The sequence below is a fragment of the Hemicordylus capensis genome, chromosome 5 (assembly GCF_027244095.1).
Source record: "Hemicordylus capensis ecotype Gifberg chromosome 5, rHemCap1.1.pri, whole genome shotgun sequence".
NCBI classification, from domain to species: Eukaryota; Metazoa; Chordata; class Lepidosauria; order Squamata; family Cordylidae; genus Hemicordylus; species Hemicordylus capensis.
The window spans coordinates 170,524,819-170,544,882 of record NC_069661.1 but is presented as its reverse complement, the minus strand read 5'-3'; the positions used below and the strand labels follow the sequence as shown (position 1 = coordinate 170,544,882).

Below are 20,064 nucleotides of genomic sequence, written 5' to 3'. Positions count from 1 at the left end.
ACCCCATTTTTAGACTACTTTCCAGGAGGTTTATGAAATCACCCTCATAACACATTTCTCTGTGTGTGTGTCAGTGCCCGGACCAATGTGAACCAAATCAGGTACAGTTGTAGGGACACATAGGGACACCTCAACGTCATCGTTTGTGATGATGTCATCCACCCCAATCCAAGATGGCGGACGCATGAACTTTTGAGGCACAAGTGGGCTAACTTGTGAACGTCTAACCGATTTGAACCAAATTTGCTACAGCTGTAGAGACACAAAGAGATGCCCAAATGGCATGGTGTGTGATGATGTCATCCACTCCAATTAGAGATGGCAGCCACATAAACATCTGAGGCACAAGCAGGGTAATTTGTGGACTGTCTAACCCATTTGAACCAAATTGGGTACAGTTGCAGTCAGTGACACACAGGCACACCTCAGTGGTGTATTTTGTGATAATGTCATCCACCCCGATTCAAGATAGTGGAAGCATAAACTTCTGAGGTGCAAGTGGGCTAACCTATGAACCACTTAACCGATTTGAACCAAATTTGCTACAGCTGTAGGGGCACATGGGGAAACCTTAATGCCATAGTTTGTGATTATGTCAGCTACCCTGATCCAAAATGGCAGATGTGTGAATTTTTGACCTGCATATGCATTAATTTGAGGACTGTCTAATCGATTTTGACCAAATTTGGTACAGTTGTAGTGAGTGACACACAGGGATACCTCAATGGTATAGTTTGTAATTATGTCATCCACCATGATCCAAGATGGAGGATGCGTGAACATCTGATATGCAAGAGATCTAGCTTGGGCACCTCAATTTGAACCATATTCAGTCCAGTTCTAGAGACAGAGAAAGGAAAGTAAGCTGATTCGTTCTTACTAGGAAAACAGGTTGCTTACCTGTAACAGATGATCTGGAAGTAATCCGTTGTATTCATAAGGAATGGGTTCTGCACCTGCGCAGGGACCTCACGGATTGATTAGCTAGCTCCTTGTGCTGGCCCAAATTGCCACTCACGTGACCGTGCTTCCGTTATCCTAGGCAGTTTGGGCGCGCTTCAGTCAGTTTCTGGAGGATTGGCAGTTGCCTTCCATGACTAGTTTACATATATATATCCATATCCTGCCTTTCCACCCTTGCAGGGAGGTCGGGCGGGTTTTATGAATACAACAGATTACTTCCAGATCATCTGTTACAGGTAAGCAACCTGTTTATCTGGATTGTAATCCGTTACATTCATAAGGAATGGGTGACTAGCCAGCTGAGAATTTCTCTAGGCGGTGGGCCCATAAATTCTTAAATGATCAAGGTAGGATATGCTTCAGGACTGCACGTCCAAACTCTCCTTCCCTTGTTTGCCTCAAATCAATAGCATAGTGCTTAATGAATGGCTGGTCTGACGACCATGTCACTGCCTTACATATCTTTGCCATCAAAATGCCCGCTAAGTTCGCAGCCGAAGATGCGTATGCCCTTGTAGCATGAGCAGTTATGGTCTCAGGCGGGGTTTTCCCCTGCCCTGTGTACACCAACCTGATCGTCTGCATAATCCAGTGTGATAATCTTCTTCTTGTAGCTGGTTGGCCCCTAGACTTCCCTGTGTACATCACGAAGAGTTTGTTCGTGGTGCGCACCAATCGTGTAGCATGTAAGTAGTATAGCAGAGTGCGCCGCACATCTAGCGCATGCATAGATATTTCCAGTTGTGTTTCAGGATTCTGAAAGAAGGTTGGCAGAACTATATCCGCATTAATATGAAATGCCGTTGTAATCTTTGGTCGGAATCTCGGGTCCAGACACATCACGACCTTGTTTGGAAATATCTGCGTGTACGGACGGTCTGCCCTGAGGGCCGCTAGTTCACTAACCCTTCTCCCTGTGGTGATTGCCACCAGAAACACAGTTTTCAATGTCTGTAGTTGTAGTGAAGCCTTCGCCATCGGTTCGAAGGGCTGTTTCACCAAGGCATGTAGCACCAATGTCAAATCCCATTGTTGAAGTGGGCGTCGCAGAGGTGGGAACAAATTATCCAGACCTTTTAGAAATTTTTTGCATTCAGGATGGGAAAACACCGTTGTGTCTCCCCAACCCTTGTGCTCTGACGAGAGTGCTGCCAAATGAACTTTCAAAGACGTATTTGCTAAGCCAGACATCTTGAGTGTCATCAGGTAAAGTAAGATCTGTCTGACTGTGGCCTTCCTAGGGAAGAACCCATGTCTTCTAGCATACAGTTTGAAACGAAGCCATTTGCTATTATAATTCAGCCTTGTGGACTTCTTCCTATTATTCAATAGTATTCTGCTTAATAATTTATTCGCCACACAGTTAACTTCAATGTTTCGAGTTGTGGATGCCGAATTACCCCACAGCTTTGCGTTAACAAATCTGGCTGGCTTGGCAGCCTTCGATAAATTCCTCTTGACAGCCGTAATAGCACCAGGAACCACTGTTGCTGAGGCCACCATGGCGTGATAAAGATGCCCCTCATGGCATCCCTGAGTAACTGGGATACTACTCGAGTTAACAGTGGTTGTGGCGGAAACAGATAATATTGTCCCCTGGTCCACTCGTGCTGAAAAGCATCCCCTAGGGAGTGTCTGCCTATTCCTGCACATGAGCAGTATGTCTGACACTTTGTGTTTGCAGCAGTCGCAAAGAGGTCTATTTCTTGCCAACCCCAGTCCTCGAATATAACCTTCAGATAAATCATGTTGAGTTCCCACTCATGGTGCTGGCCCTGCAGCAATGTCCGACTGAGCCTGTCCACTTGCACATTGTCTTCCCCTTTTATATGCAACGCCATTGGGAATATTGAGTGGTCGATACACCATGTCCAAATTCTTTGAATCAACTGACAGAGAGAGCGTGACATAGTCCCCCTTGTTTGTTCAAGTACACTACTGCTGTGGTGTTGTCCAGACAGACCTGCACTACCTTCCCACGCAGCAGTGGCTGGAATGCCTTCAGAGCTAGGAATACTGCAAAGAGCTCGAGGTAGTTTATATGGCTCTTTTTCTGCGGCGCAGACCAACTTCCTTGTACTTGATGGCACTGGCAATGTGCACCCCATCCCCAAAGGGAGGCATCCGTTGTCAGCCCGCATGTGGGCATTAGAGGTTGGAAAGGAACACCCGTCAGAAGATTGGCAGACACCGTCCACCGCTCCAAGGATTTTGGCACAGGCTCCGGAAGTGTAAGTATCTTCTGCTGACTGTCTAGATTCGCCCGAAAGTTGCTGAGGTACCACCCTTGAAGCGGCCGCTTATGAAGACGGGTATTGCACACTGTCGTATTGCAGGACGCCATAAGCCCCAGTAGGCACTGAATCAACTCCGCTGGCTGACACGGCAAACATTGAAATAGAAGCACCAGCTCCTTGATCTGCCAATACTTGCTCTCTGGCAGATGAGCCCCTTTTTCCTGCATATCCAGCTCGGCCCCAAAGTAAGTCACATGCCTCTGTGGTTCTAACCTTGACTTCTTTAGATTCACTGTGATGCCCAAGTCCTCCAGAAGACGTAGTACATATCGGACTTGAGAACGTAACCCTTCTTCCGTGACACTGACCAGCAGCCAGTCGTCAAGAAAGGGATAAAAAGCACCCCTTCCGTCCTTAAAAATGCTATCACCGCAGCCATCACCTTCATGAACACATGTGGTGCTGTGGAGAGGCTGAACACTAATACCACATATTGGTATGCTGTATCTCCAACTGTGAATCTCAAGTATTTGTGGTGGCTATAGCGAATTCCTACATCAAAATACACGTCTTTTAGATCTAGAGTTGCCGCCCACTCTTCCTGCACCAGGAGGTGTAGGATTCCTTATAAGGTTATCATTCTGAATTTTCTGTTGTCCACATAACAGTTCAAGTCCCTCAAGTCCATTATAGCACGTATGCCACCATCTTTCTTGAGGATCTGGAAATATCGGGAATAAAATGCCCTCATCCTGTCCACCCACTCCACCTGCACAATCGCCTGCTTTTCCAACAACACTTGAACTTCGTCCAGAAGTACATGGGTCAGTCCAGTGTACTTTATGCCCTGAAAGGGTGGCAAAGTTTTGAACTCTATCGTGTAGCCAGACCTTATAATCATCAGCACCCAGCGATCTGATGTTATATTGTGCCATGCTTGAGCATGGCTTGCCAACTTGATGTTGATATTGGCAATCACAAGGCCGGTGGCTTGGGCCCTGGGTGCTGAATCTTGTGCCATTGTATGTGTTATTGTGTGCTGCTGAAGCGGGTGGATCTGCCCATCAAAGAGACTGTTTATTCTGCTCCTTATTTTGTTTCTGGCCTCTTTGGTGCTAGCCATAGGATTTATTACATTGATAAGGTTTATACTGCCTCTTATATTCTCTTCTCTCTTGTCTGTATCTGGAACGGTACTGCTTATTGCCATACGATCAATTCCGCAGTCTTTGGCCACCTGCACTAGTGCTCATAAAGATCTTTGCCATAAATTTAGATTGCTTCAAGGATTGCATAGTTGCATCCGTGGTTTCGGCAAAAAGCCCTTTTCCATCAAATGGTAAGTGCTCCACCTTATCCCGCATATCCTGCTGCAGGCCCATGGAGCGCAGCCAGGCATGGCGACGTAAAGTGACAGCAGTGGTCATTGCATGAGACTCTGTCTCCACAGCATGTTTAAAGGTGCTCAGTAGATGTCTAGTCACTACCGTTGTTCTTTCATATGTTTTTCTGAAGTTCTCTTGGAACTACTGCGGTGACATTGCAGCAGAGTCTTGTAAAAGCACATCTCAAAAGTGGTGCCCATGTAGAATTATGCTAGTTTTGTGATAGTAGTGATGCATAAAGTAGTTGGCTAACTTGCAAGTTTATAAAGATCCAGAAATAACAATATATTAATTTGTAACAGTGAAATACTTGGCTGAATCGCAAGCTTATAATGATCTAGAGATAAGAAACAATATACTAATTTGTAATAGCTCATTTGTGTAACCCTATGAGCCATGTGATCTTGACAAATTAAGAAACTTAGGTAGTGCTTACAAACAGTATGTATGGAGGAATGCATGAGTGAGCAACATCAAGTGTGCCCCAGCCCCACTCTCTCTTGAACACAAACAATGTTGGGAAAGACGCCAAAGGCCTGAAGAATCAGTGAAAACCGGGGAGAACTGCCAAAGACATTGTAAAGGAGAAAGAACTGGGAATAGAACAAAAAGATAAGATGAGTACGTCTTGTGATCACGGAAATGGAAGTGGACTGCAGATGTACCAGCCGGAGTGGAAACATCCCTTTATAAGTCAGGCAGGAAACCAGAAGATCCCTGAGAAGCATCACCACCCAGAGTGAGGCCTCCACGCTTCTTCCAACACCCCTTTCAAAGACTGATCACCTTTGGAGTGGGGCTGGTGAGTATGAGTGTGTGTGTGTGTGTGTGTGTGTGTGTGTGTGTGTGTGTGTGAGAGAGAGAGAGAGAGAGAGAGAGAGAGAGAGAATTAGGAGCTAGCTTGCTGTTTAACTGACTATCATAAACATGAATCATTGACTGACTAAAACCAGCTGGTGTCTGTGTCCGTTTTCCTGGAGCTACCTTGTTGTTGGGCCATGCAGTGCTAGAGGACTTAGAGTAAATAAAGGGTCCCACACCCATATCTAGCTAAGCATGCCGAATAACTGGCAATCTTAATTGCCAAACTGGACGTTGCGTAGACCTTACGCCCCAAAACATCCAGTTTTCTGCCCTCCTTGTCGTTAGGCGTTGAATGGCATTGACCTCCCTTCGAAGAAGAACATTCAACAACCAACGAATTAGGTACCGGATGTTTCATCAGGTATGTGTTCTCCTCCTCCTGTATCCGGTAGAGGCCCTCTAACTTACGGGAAGTAGCGGCTGAGGTCTGTAAAACCTCCCATGCCGTCTGTGCCGCTTTCGTAATTGCTGACAGCATTGGAAGTGACACAGGATGCGCTATTTTGGCTTTAGCCATCATATTATATACTGGATCCTTCAAGTCCAACTCTGGTTGTTTCAATTCCAAACCTAAGACCTTAGCCATCTCTCGTATCTGTATATGATAGGCCTTCAGTTCTTCCGTTGGGGACACTGACGTAGACGGAGGTACATCTGCAGGAAGCTCAGGTTCCACTGGCTCTGACGAGACTGTTGAACTCTCATCATCTGTCTCAGTTGTAGCAGACTAATCTGCATCACCCGAATCTGGTGCTAAAGGTAAGTCCGGAACAGACTGCACCCGCACCCTTGGCGGCACAGTCTGAGAATATGCAGTCACCATTATTTCACGTGGTGGTTCACGCTGAACTAAGTCAGCGACAGTTGTAGAAGTTTGGCATGCCACTGACAGTACTGACTGCTCTGGTTTCGTCCTGGCAAACCAAGGGGTGCTGTAGTCTGTTACCCTGTTGTGCTTTCCAGATCTTGTATTCAGCATAGTCTACAGGGTAAACCACTGATGGGGCATGTTGAAAACTACAGGCATGAGCCATCTGGTTTGAAACAGAAGACTCTCCGAGCATTGGCGACCTCCATTGTAAAGCTGAGGGCTGGACAAATAATGGTAGAGGCCTAGTCAGTGTTGCCCGATCTGTGGTTTGGGGATGCAATAAGTCAATTGGGCTCGTAGCTGCGGATACCAGATGTAGCAGTCTCGGTACTAGAGGTCTCGGTACCATAGCCATTGGTATCGGTGACATCAAGGAGTCCTCAGTACTAGCTGTAACTAATGCCCCGCCAACTGCTCCATATCGACTTCTGAAAAGCCATGGAATGTCAAGCCCGACAGTGTGGTATCAGTCAAGTCCAGCATCACCAACAAATCTGTTTTCATCTTAGGATCAAGCGATAAAACAGGTTGCTTACCTGTAACAGGTGATCTGGTAGTGATCCGTTGAGTCCATAAGTAAATGGGTTCTGCGCCTGCGCAGGCACCTCTCGGGCCGACTAGGTAGCTCCTCGCGACGCCCAACCGCCCACTTGCACGTGCTGCTGCCTGCTATCTATATAGAGCGGTTGGGCGTTTTCCGTTAGTTCTCTGTGCAGACCGCCTCTTCCGTGCAACCTGCCATCAGATGTTACTCCACTCTTCTGCAGCGGGGTTGGTTCTGGGCGGGTCTTATGGACTCAACGGATCACTACCAGATCACCTGTTACAGGTAAGCAACCTGTTTATCTGGATCGTGATCCGTTGAGCCCATAAGTAAATGGGTGAGTAGTAAGCTAGACCCCCATGGTGGTGGGTGCAGAAGGTCGCCCGCTAAGGCAACACCCTCTTCAAGACAGCTCGCCCATACTCCGCCTGGCGCGCCATGCGCAAGTCCACTGCATAGTGTTTAATAAAAGGCTGCTGGGATGACCACGTAGCAGCCAAGCAGATGTCGTCCATCTTAATGCCTGAAAGGTGAGCAGCAGAAGCTGAGTATGCTCTAGTAGAGTGCGCCCGCATAGTTTTGGGCGGTGCCACCCCCTGCAGCTTATATGTCAGCAGGATGAGTTCTACCAACCAGTGTGCTAAACGCTGCCGAGACACTGCCTGCCCCTTAAACTTTCCTTTATAGGCCACAAATAATTTATTTGTCTTTCTATACTGTCTAGTCACTTTCATATAGAACAATAAGGACCTACGCACATCTAACGCGTGCAGTGCCTTCTCTAGAGCCGTATGTGGGTCCTTAAAAAAAGTTGGTAGGACTATTTCTTGATTTAAATGGAAGTCCGTAACTATCTTTGTTCGGAAACTTGGGTCTAGTCTCATCACAACTTTATGTGGGTAGAATTGGGTATAAGGCTTATCCACTCTCAAAGCCGTCAATTCACCCACCCTTTTGGCCGTGGTTATAGCTATCAGAAAAGCAGTTTTAAGCGTTAACAATCTAAGGCTAGTACAATGTAGTGGTTCAAAAGGTCCCTCCATCAATGCAGATAGAACCAACGATAGACTCCACTGCTCTAAAGGTTTGCGTAGCGGAGGATACAGATTTAGTCCCTTCATGAACCGTTTACATTCAGGATGGGTAAACACCGTTTTCCCATCCCAACCAGGAAGTTTTGAGGACAGTGCCGCCAGATGCACCTTCAGCGAAACGTTTGCAAGGCCTTTTACCTTCAGACTTGTCAGATAAAGCAAAACCTGACGCACTGATGCACGGCGTGCAACAAACTTATTTGCCCTTGCAAACATTACAAATCTTTTCCATTTACAGAAGTAGCTGCGTCTCGTTGATTTCCGCCTACTGTTTAACAGGATGGATTTCAAAAGGTTATTCTCCATGCTGTCAGCCTTAGTGTCTGGATTTCTGGGTGCAGTACCATGCCTCCCGATCTCTGGAGAAGATCTGGCACTGGTGGAAGACGGAAATGGTTCCCTCTGCATATGCGGAGCAGCAGAGCAAACCAAGCCTGACGTGGCCACCAAGGGGCTATTAGAATGCAGTTTGACCTGTCCCTCAAGATCTGTGCTAACACCCGATTGAGGAGTGGCATTGGTGGAAACAGGTAAAGTAGCCCCTTGCTCCAATTGTACTGAAATGCGTCTCCTAGAGACCCTACACCCACTCCCGCACGAGAGCAGTATCTCCTGCATTTCCTGTTCTCCTCCGTGGCAAACACATCCACAGATGGTGTCCCCCAGCGGTCGAAAACTTGTCTGACACACTCCTGTCTGATTTCCCACTCGTGTCTCTGGCTGGTTTGAGTGCTTCGACTCAAAGCATCCGCTAGTTGGTTGTCTATGCCTCGAATGTGTATCGCCATCGGATAAATGGCATGCATGATGCACCATTCCCACAATTTTCTCGACAAGGTGCAAAGCGTCGGTGAAACCGTCCCCCCTTGTTTGTTCAGGTAGGCTATAGCTGTAGTGTTGTCCAGGTGGACCTGCACAACAGAGCCTCGCAGTTGAGGTTCGAAGGCTTTTAGAGCCAAAAACACAGCCAACAGTTCCAGGTAGTTGATGTGCCTCTGGGCTTGTTGAGGTGTCCACTGTCCCTGAACGCAATCGGGGCCGCAGTGCGCTCCCCACCCCAGCAGCGAAGCATCGGTCGTGACCCACGCTGTTGGAAGCAGAGGACGGAAAGGTACCCCCCCTAAGAGGTTTCCCTCGACTAACCACCATTGTAGGGAAACTAGTACCTTCCTGGAAAGGTGCAGTAGCATGTTCTGGCTGTCTATATTGGGTCGGAAATGGTCCAGGTAGCAACGCTGCAGGGGCCTCAACCGAAGCCTTGTGTAACGAACAGTTGTGTTGCACGAGGCCATCAAGCCTAAAAGTCTCTGTACCTTTCTTGCTCTTTGAACGGGATTGGTCAGGAATTGTTCCACCAGAGACTTTATCTGAATGTATCTGTCGCGTGGTAGGAATGCTCGACGTTGCTCCAAGTCCAGAACAGCACCTATGAAGCTCAGCTGCTTCCTGGGAATTAAATTTGTCTTTTTCCAATTTACGTTGAGACCTAAGTCCTGGAGAAGTTCGAGCATCACTTGTATCTGTGTCTCCAGTAGTTTCCTGTCTTTGCCCACCAGGAGCCAATCGTCTAGATATGGATAGATCACCAGGCCCTGAGTTCGAAGGTGCGCAATTATTACTGCTACTACTTTGGTGAAAACTCTCGGAGCAGTTGACAATCCGAAAGGTAGAACCGTGTACTGATATACTACTTCCCCCACAGTAAATCGAAGGTACTTTCTGTGGTCTTCCTGGATGCCCACATGGAAATATGCGTCCTTCAAATCTAACGTTGCCGCCCACTCCTCCTGATCTAGGAAGGGTAGAATCTCCTGCAACGTTGTCATCCTGAACTTTCGGGCCCAGACAAAGTTGTTCAGTCTCCTCAAGTCCATGATCGCCCGGATTCCGCCATCCCTCTTGGGAATTTGAAAGTAGCGGGAGTAGAACCCGGACAACCTTCTCGCCCACTGCACTGGAACAATTGCACCTTTGTCTAACAATACCTGTATCTCCTCCTCGAGTACTGAGGTCGACCTTGTGAAACGTAGGCCAGAGAACGGTGGAAGAGTGATGAACTCTATTGCATAACCCGTCTCCACAATCCTCAACACCCACTGGTCTGATGTTATGTTGTGCCATGCTAAAGCATGGCTTGCCAGTCTGATGGTTGAGTTGGCAACTACAGGGCCGATGACATTGGTCCTGGCAATTGGTATTAAATGCAGTGGGCTGGCACAGCAATCAAAAGGACTGCTTCGCACCCTCCTTGTTATTCCTAGAGCTTTGATTTTTGTTTTTGTTGGCGTTGTTGTTTCCAAAACCCCTAGGCCACTGATAGGGCCTATTTTGTCTTCTGAAATCCCTCTTGTCTTGGAATCGATATGACCTTTGCTTATTGTAGCTGAATGTACGAGGGCCAGCTGCCGTGGTTGGTACCATAAAGGTCTTGGCCGTAAACCTCGACTTTTTTAATGTCTCCATGGTCGCATCTGTGCTTTCATGGAAGAGTCCCTTTCCATCAAAGGCCAGATTTTCTACTCTGTCCTTCATATCCAGCTGGAGAGAAGTTGCGCGCAGCCAAGCATGACGCCTCATTGTGACAGCAGTCACCATGGCCCTTGACTCTGTCTCCGCCAAATGTTTAAACGTACTTAGCTGTTGCTTCGTCACAGATGTTGTTTTCTCAAATACTTCATGGAGCTTTATTTGCAGCTGCTCTGGAGACATTGAAGTAGAATCATGAAGTAAGTTGTCCCACATCAGATGGGTGTACCGAGCCATACAGGCTGCATAATTAGCAATCCTGATAGCCAGGCTCGATGTGGCATATATTCTCCTCCCTAAAACATCTATTTTTCTCCCTTCCTTGTCTGCTGGCGTTGTATGGCGGCGGCTGCCCTTTGATGTTGATGCACAATCCACCACCATAGAGTTTGGGTCCGGATGGTGTATCAGGTATTTCTCCTCTCCTTCATGGACCCTATATAAGTTCTCGATACGTTTAGACGTAGGATTTGCTGTCTGGACACTGTCCCAAGCTGTCTTAGCTGCCTTTGCGATGGCAGGGATTATTGGTAGGGAGACTGGGTGAGACGACTTGGATTGGAACATCATGTTGTACACCGGGTCAGTAGACTCTGTTTCGGGGAGTTGCAGGTCCAAACCCAATGCTTCAGCCATTTCTCTAATCAGGGAATGGTACGCCTTGAGTTCCTCTGTAGGGGATCTTGAAAGACGTGGTGGGACCTCAGAAGAAGGCTCCACTTGTCGACTGCCTTGATCAGAATCTGAGTATTCTGATTCCAAGTCCTGGTGTGTTGAAGCAGGAGACGAACCCCTGGACGATGGGCTTGGCGGGGGTGGGGTGCTTTTCCTTTTGCGTTTTCCAGCAGGTTTCTCTTGCAAAGGTAGCGTAGCCTGGGGTTGTGTTTCTAAAGGTGCAGCTGCTCTCTCTATAGGCTGTTGCGGCTGCATAGCCTTCCATCTCAGGTAGTCTGCGTAATCGTGTGGCAAGGAATGTCTAAAACCACAAGTGTGTGCGGGCTGCGTGGCAGGGTTGCGTATGCTCCCATCAGCTATACCCGCCAATGGCTGCACCACCGCCAGTGGTGATTGGAGTAAGCTCTCAGCTGCTGCCCTAGGAGAAAGAGATGGGGTCTTAGGTGGCAGGAGCCCTTCATTCTCTTCCTCTCCATCATCCTCTCTATCCAACCCCCCACTCAGGAAACCATGAAAAGTGGATTCCGCTGGGGTATTTGGGCCAGACTCCATCAAACTTCTAAGGGCAGAAGTCGCACTACGGTCTGAACGCTGGCCACTCAATTGCTGCGGTGTTGATGGCGATTGTTGTGGGGTACGAGCAGGTGACAGGGAACGGTGTCTTTGAAACTGAGAATGCTCTCTCGGTATCGAGGTAAGTTTCGATGTCGAGGATTCACGGCTCTTTACTGCTTTCGACGTCGAGGACTTCGATTTCGACGACTTCGATGCCGACATTGATGCCGAGGACTTCGATGTCGAGGGATCAATTACCCGCTCTCTGCTCGATGTCGAGGGCTTCGGCATCGATGATCTCGATGTCGAAGGAGGGGTCGATGCTGACAGACCTCTCCTGCTCCCCTCTGCTGGGCTAGATGTACGAGGTTCCGCACTCCACTCAATTTCCGAGCCCTGCGCCGATGAAGGCGATGGGGTCGTATGTTTGCGATTCTCTCCCGCCCCAGTCTCTGGCGCGTCTTGCCGGCACCTCTTCTCACGGCGTCTTTGGTCACTAGAGGAGACCTCCAATGGCCTCTTAAAAGCAGGATCAGTGGACACAGTTTTAGACTGCATAGAAGCAGCTCCGTGTCCCTCCGCACCTAATGCCGCTTTCGATGTCGAAGGCGCTTCTGGGCGAGGGGTAGAAGGGCGCAGCGCGTCCTCATATAACGCCGCCCTCAGACGCAGTGCCCGGTTCGTCCTGGTTTGTTTAGAGAAGGCACAACAGATCTTACAGGCAGCCGTATTGTGTTCTTCTCCCAGGCATATGAGGCAGAGGTCGTGGTGATCAGTGGAGGGTAATTTAGCCCTACACTTCTCGCAACGCTTAAAGGTAGTCTTCGTTTCCATTTTCCGTTTCCAGTCCGGTTCATACACAAAATATCCGTCCAATCTTTCGTCAAAGTTATACCGCTAAGAAGTTATCACGTCCAAAGTACAGTCCAGAGTCAAAATTACCAGAAAAAACAGTCCTAAAGTATGCCTAAGCACTAGTAAACACAATAGTTTCTGCTACCGAGGAGCCCAAACGAGGTCTGAACGCTGTGGCGGTCAAACAGAAACTAACGGAAAACGCCCAACCGCTCTATATAGATAGCAGGCAGCAGCACGTGCAAGTGGGCGGTTGGGCGTCGCGAGGAGCTACCTAGTCGGCCCGAGAGGTGCCTGCGCAGGCGCAGAACCCATTTACTTATGGGCTCAACGGATCACGATCCAGATCCTGAACATGCGCCGCGTTCTCTCCAAAATCCATAAAATCCTCCGCCCGGTATTCCCCTCGTGGGGTTAGCACAGGAGACATTACAGGAGTATGGGTGGGTGTAAGCTGCATCGCACCACAACGCCAACTTCGATGTCGAGTCCTGTAGGCTTCGATGTCAACATCGACGCTGCCATCAGTACTGTAGGGGCTGTTGTATGCTCGACTTGCGGCATCAGATGCTCGGCCTCGACCGTCCTCGGCATAGACGTCGATGCCATGATGGGATGGTCCCCCTCTGACTCCGACAACAAAACCCACGGGGAAGGCATTATCTTCATTGTGGAGTCCCACTCTAAATCCGATTGCAAGTTAGTCAGAGAAGGGGTCCCACTTCGGTTTTTGGTCTTTTTCTTCCAATTTCTGGGCAGGGAATTATCCATGTCTCCTTCAGAAGATGAGACACGCTTGAGCTTCTTGTGTCAGTGCCGCTTTTTATCCACTTCCTCAGGTTGCTTAAAGTCCTTTACAATGGCGGCTTTCGACTGATGAGTAGCAGAGTCCACCAGAGGTGCTGTGGGTTTTGCCACCACCGGTTTTGATGCCGAGCTCGACACCGAGGGACCCGATGTTGAGGGTCCCAATGTCAAAGTTCCCGTTGTCGAGGGCCTCAGCGTCGGAGGGCAAAGCAAATCATCATAAAGGGCCATTCGCAACCGTAGCGCCCAATTCTTCAGCGTTTGTTTCGAGAAAGAAGAACATATCTTACATGTTGACATATTATGCTGCTCCCCTAAACACATCAAGCAAGCATCGTGAGTGTCCGTTGAAGGTAGCTTTGCACAGCACTCAGAGCAGCACTTAAAAGTAGTCTTCGGCTTAGCAGCGTCAGCCATTGCCCCAAGGGGCGATATCATTTTAATGCTTAGTCCAAAGGGTTTTCCGAGCCAAGTCCGTTTTTCCAGTCCAAAGTCAAGTCCATCCTTTGTCGTCGTCTGGTCCCAGTTGTTTTTAAGATAAAAGAAGTAATTCAGAGGAGCTATACAATCCGAGGTGTTGATGCAACGGCGGTTAAACAGAAACTGACTGAAGCGCGCCCAAACTGCCTAGGATAACAGAAGCACGGTCACGTGTGTGGCAGTTTGGGCCAGCGCGAGGAGCTAGCTAATCGATCCATGAGGTCCCTGCACAGGCGCAGAACCCATTCCTTATGAAGGCAACGGATTACAATCCAGATCAACTTGTTTTAGGTTTGGCTTAGTAGAACTTTTCTGAAACATTAGCCCCACCATATTCAACTATCAGGGTGGTCAGTTCCACTTCACTCCTTAATGAGGCATTAATAAATTGTCTGTTGGCCTTATCACCCTCTTCCAGCTAGATACAAGAGGTAGTAGATTGTACCTCTCCAAGCACACTGTCGACATTCTCAGTCACAATGTTGCCACACTCAGCGGCAGTGCTCAGTGGCACATCTACACCCCTCCCCCCGCATATTTCTCCTGCTATTTGCATCCTCGTTTTACTCAGCACCTGACTTCCAGTCAAAGGGGCAAGTCAAGTCAATAAGGGTCCAGAAACATCTCCAATGCATCATACCCAAAACCACACTCTCATTTTCTCAAAGCCCCTTTGCAGAAATAATCCTCCATCCACACCTTTGTGTTCTGGAAAGCTTGAACAGGTCAGCATCCTAGTGATCCTGGGACCCAGCAAACCTTTTTGTAGAGCTATTAAGGACAGTTACCTGGATGAATCGACATCTAGTCATTCCCAGAGAGCAAGCAATAGAAGGATCTCTCCAACATACATTCCTTTGAAGCAGCGGATCTGAAAGGAACAGGGAGGGGGAAGCACCTGGGTCAAAAAGCAAGATCGCTAGGTGTTCCTCCCTCTCCCTTTTCCTTTCAGACCCGCTGCTTCAAAGGAACCCCTGGTTTTGTATGCTGGAGATATCCCTCTATTGCTTGCGTCACATGTGCATAATAGAAAGCCATCCATTATCTTGCATGGGGTGATTTGCTTTTGCACACCCTATATACCCCTAGTTACTGAGCACTGGCAATTGGTAGTGTAAGGAACACTGCCTTTCTATTTCTTTCTTGTAGTCCTAAGGACCAACATACTGCACTCAGATTCCCTACTGTGGTCCTCTAAGAGACTACTACCTTTTGTACTGTAAACCTCTCTACTTTAATAAACGTAGCCTCTATTTTTCAAAGCCACCTGTCTTGACTCCCTTCTGAGTACTCTAACACTGACACTGTGTTTTCCTATGGCCATCTTTCTGGCTACCTTATAGAACAACGTGGCTTTACCAAGGATATAGCAAGGTGATTAGACTGAGCCCAGCAAACACCCTGCATTTGTACTGAAGGCACCATGAAATCCAATGCAGAACAAATGCAACCAATTTATCTGCAAAGTGCCTTGCAAGTATGTCACTGCAGGTTAATGAGGAATCAACAATGTTTTCTATGGGGTCAGATGGAGTAGCACTTCCACCATTCAGAAAAGCTCACCAGGTGGCTTTGGACAGATGCAATGGTGGCAAGATATATTAATGTTTTGTCACCATCACCGCCATAGAATAAGCTCTAAAATACTCAGTGCAGTCATGTAAACTCTGAGTTCTCCTTCATCTATGCATGGTTATACCCCATTGTTTCTTTGCCTCCTAGCTCCATGGAAAACCAAGGAATCAATTGGGCTCTGATAAGTAGGAAAGGGTGCCTAAATGCAATTCTGTCAACCATCTGGGACAGTTTTGTGGCCCAGAGATCCACCAGGGCTTCAACAGAAGTGTCAGCCTTGTCAACAGGAAACTGTTAGGAATTATTTTGGATACGTCAGCCTCCAGGGGTGTAATATCCTAACTTCCCAACTCCATAAGTCCCCACAACTGTAAACCCTGCAAGTCTGTTATAAACTTTACCTTAGGGCTGAAGTCTAATTCTTCCCCCTCTGAAGAACACCAGCTATCATCTGTTCTTCCAGAACCCCTTAAACAAAAACAAAAATCATTTTTAAAATCCTTTACAGTTTACTCAAAGGCCGATTTGAAATCAATGAATGCAGCAAACAAGAGGTGCATGTAGCCTAGAGGTGTACTTCACCAAAGGTTGTAAGACAAGAAACTGATCTATTGTACAACAGCCAGTCCTGAAGCCTGTCTGTTCCACAGCCAGAATGTTCTCACTGCCTAACCAGGACCTGAATTTCCAGCATAAACGTTTGGCATAAAGCTTCCTCACTACACTACTAAGTAAACTAATCGGCCTATAATATGCAGGCTCAGATATCACTCCTTTTCTAAAATAGAGCAGGACTATTATCGCCAGGTCCCAATCATTGGAAATCTGCACAGAATGATCAATAGCAAGAGCTGCCAGAATTGGGGTCTACCAGTCAACATTGTTTTGAATCATTTCAGCAGTGATGTAATCAGCCCCAGGTCCTTTTCCCTGTTTAAGCTGTGCGATTAGCTTTTTTATTTCAGAAATGAATGGGGGCCAAGAAAGCAGATGAGCTAGATTGGGTGTAATAGAGGTCATCTGCACTGAATCAGCTATATAATGTGATGAAAATATGATTCCCAAACATTGGCTGATACATCGAAAGTTATCTTAGTAGAGTCTCTAGGAAATGTGCCTGCTACAATATGCCAAAAGGAAGCAGATTTTTTTCTGTGTAGAGGCCTGGATCAATTTAGATCAAATTTCTTTTTGTGCTTCTTCTTTCCCCCGCTTAATTAGTTCCTTATACTGTTTCTTCTGCATCTGCAGAGGAGGAGGAATAAAGGTGCAGTTATTTAGCCTACACTGTTTAAAATTAGCCACCAGAGAACGCTTAGCCATCCTGCACTCCTGGTCAAACCACGATTGAGATTTGTAATTGTTCTCAGGTCGAGTGGCCCCCACTATATGTAATTTGCTTTCAAAGACATCTCTCAAGTGAGCTGACAGCCCCCAATAGGACTGAATAGCTATTTCTGGTGATTCTGCTGTTACAATTCTATTATAAAAACAGGTTGCTCACCTGTAACTTTTGATCTGGTAGGGATCCGTTGATATCCATTAGAATGGGTTCTGCGCCTGCGCTGAAGCCTCTCGGTGTCGAGTTGTTAGAGCTCCTTCCAGGCGCCTGCGCCCCACCCCACGGGACCACGTGGCTATTTAAGGCGGGAGGAGTGCAGGCAGCTCAGTTCCTTGGAGACCGCCGAAGCAGTCGAATAGATGGTATTCTACTGGATAGACCCACGATCCACTGCAGAGGGGAGGTAGGGAGGGTCTAATGGATATCAACGGATCCCTACCAGATCAAAAGTTACAGGTGAGCAACCTGTTTATCTGGTACGGGGTCCGTTGAATCCATTAGAATGGGTGTTTAGTTAGCTCCAATAGGAGGAGGGAGCAGTGGTTTATTGCAACACTCTTTTCAGAACATTTCTCCCAAAGTTCGCCTCTGCTGCAGACCGCAGGTCTATAGCGTAGTGCTTAACAAATGGTTCTCCTGAAGACCAGGTGGCCGCCTTACAGATGTCCGGGAAAGAGACGCCCGATAGGAAGGCCGCTGAAGCACCAAACGCTCTTGTGGAAAGTCCTTAGAGGGATCCCGGAGGCGCCTTTTCTTGTAACATATACGTTAAGCGAATAGTCTCTACGAGCCAAGAAGACAGGCGTTGTCTTGACAGACCCTGGCCTTTAGTTGAGCCTTCATATGAAATAAGGAGTGTCTTAGTCTTTCTAAAATCTTTTGTTCTTGAAAGATAATAGAGTAACGCCCTGCGCACATCCAAAGAATGGAGGGCCTTCTCCAAAGGCGTGGAGGGTGATTTAAAGAAGGTAGGTAACACTATGTCCTGATTGACATGAAAGTCCGAAACCACTTTGGGAACAAAGGTGATGTCCGGACGCAGGAGGACCTTGTCCGGGTAGAATCGTGCGTAGGGCACGTCCATACGGAGCGCAGCGAGTTCACTCACCCTACGAGCCGTTGTGATAGCTATCAGAAAGGCCGTTTTTAAAGAGACATGTTTAAGAGTTGCAGAGGCCATCGGTTCGAACGGTGGACCCATCAGAGCAGAGAGGACTAGGGAGATGCTCCAAGGTTCCACAGGCTTACGTACCGGAGGGTAAAGGTTTGTAAGGCCTTTCAGAAAACTCTTGCACGAGGGGTGGGAGAATAGTGTTTTCCCATCCCACCCCGGATGTTGCGCTGATAGAGCCGCTAGGTGTACTCTTATTGAAACATTGGACAACTTGGATGTCTTCAGGTTTGTTAAATAGAGCAGGACCTCTCGCAATGAGGCCTGTTTGGGCCGGAAGCCACGAATCTTTGCATACTGTGCAAAGCGATGCCACTTACTGGCATAGTTACGCCTTGTAGATGGCTTTCTTTTATTAAGTAAGATTTTCCTTAACAACCGATCTTCCACGCTGTCAGTTGAAGTGTGAGGACTCCTGGATGCAATACTTTGCTCGCCTCCTGAATCAACAGATCTGCACGCTCCGGAAGTCTGTGGTAAGTCTGTGACGTTAGTTTGAGTAGATGTGGAAACCACGCTTGGAGTGGCCACCACGGCATGATTAAGATGCAATTGGTTGGGGCAGTCAATAACCGAGCCACTACCCTGCTCACCAATGGTAAAGGGGGGAACATGTAAGTATAGTGGCGTGACCAGTCTTGTTGGAACGCATCCCCTAGTGATTGTGGGTCATGTCCGGCCCTGGAACAAAAAAGCGTGCATTTCGCATCGTGAGCCGTAGCGAACAGGTCTATCTGCGGTCGACCCCAGAGACTGAAGATTGGCCGCAGGTAGCGGTCGTTCAGCTCCCATTCGTGTCGGTCCATCGAAAATGAGCGGCTGAGTCCATCCGCCAGAGTGTTGTCCGCACCCTTGATGTGCAACGCCACCGGTGTTATACTGTGCTTGATGCACCAGTGCCAGATCTGTATGCTCAGCGCACACAGTGACCTGGACACTGTGCCCCCTTGTCTGTTCAGGTAAGCAATTGCTGTAGTATTGTCCAGTTGCAATTGAACTACCCGGCCTCTCAGCATGGGCAGAAAAGCTTTCATTGCTTGAAAAACTGCTAATAGTTCTAGGAAGTTTATGTGCAGTAGACTTTGGTTGCGAGTCCAGAGACCCTGAGTTGCAGCTGCGTTGCAGTGAGCACCCCACCCTCTGAGGGAGGCATCCATTGTAACCCAAACCGATGGGGCTTGCGCCTGAAAGGGTACTCCCTTGAGTAGGTTGGACCTCTGTGTCCACCATGTCAGAGAACGTAGGATCGGTGACGGTATTTGAAGGAGTTTTACGGGAGAGTCTCGCAGTGGACTGAAGGAAGACAGGAACCACAGCTGTAGTTTCCTCATTTTCAGACGTGTGTACAATACAGTGGATTTGCATGACGCCATCAGACCCAGAAGTCGTTGTACCCGCAGCGCTGTTTGGCAGGGTCTGCTTTGAAAATCTTGAACTAGGGTTTTGATGGTCTCGTACCGGTCTAGTGGGAGGAAGGCTCTCCCCTTCGAGGCATCGAGCACAGCCCCTATGTACGCTACGGATGGGGTTGGGGTTAAGTTGGACTTTTTCCAATTCACTTGTATCCCGAGATCCCGGAGAAGACACAACATGTACTGTATTTGAGAAAGTAAATCGTCTTTGTCCCTTGAGGACAGCAGCCAGTCGTCCAGGTACGGGTAAAGTTTCAAGCCCTTTGTTCTCAGACGGGCTACTACAACTGCCATGCATTTTGTGAAGACGCGTGGCGCCGTGCACAGTCTGAAGGGTAGGACTTGGTATTGGTACAGATCGGTCCCCACCGAGAACCGTAGGTACTTTTGAAAAGTAGGGCGGATTGCAATGTGAAAATAGGCATCTTTCAAATCGATCGTTACAAGCCACCTCGTGAGATGCAGAAGAGGTAGTATGTCTTGTAACGTCATCCGATACTTCTTCACATGGATAAATTTGTTTAGATGTCTTAGGTCCATTATTGGACGAATCCCCCCGTCTCTCTTCGGTATCTGAAAGTAGCGGGAGTAGAAGCCGACCCGCCGGTTCGCCCATTGCACTGGTACTATTGCCTGCTTTTGAAGAAGCTCCTGAACTTCTTGCTGTAGGGTCGGTGTCGCCGCAATATAGCAAATGCCACTGAAGGA

At 48.0% G+C, this 20,064-nt stretch overlaps 1 protein-coding gene across 5 annotated transcripts in view; it reads right to left on the bottom strand.

The window, feature by feature from the left end:
- LOC128327012 (ankyrin repeat domain-containing protein 26-like) overlaps positions 1 to 20,064 on the bottom strand; it is a 241,575-nt gene that overhangs the window by 183,138 nt on the left and 38,373 nt on the right. For 4 of the 5 annotated variants that reach the window (XM_053255066.1, XM_053255067.1, XM_053255069.1 and 1 more), the window contains exon 8: positions 15,833 to 15,899. In XM_053255066.1, coding sequence (XP_053111041.1) covers positions 15,833 to 15,899 — 67 coding nt within the window. Of the gene's footprint in view, positions 1 to 14,644; positions 14,684 to 15,832; positions 15,900 to 20,064 lie in introns of those variants that run through there. The other variant, XM_053255070.1, reaches the window with a different exon arrangement.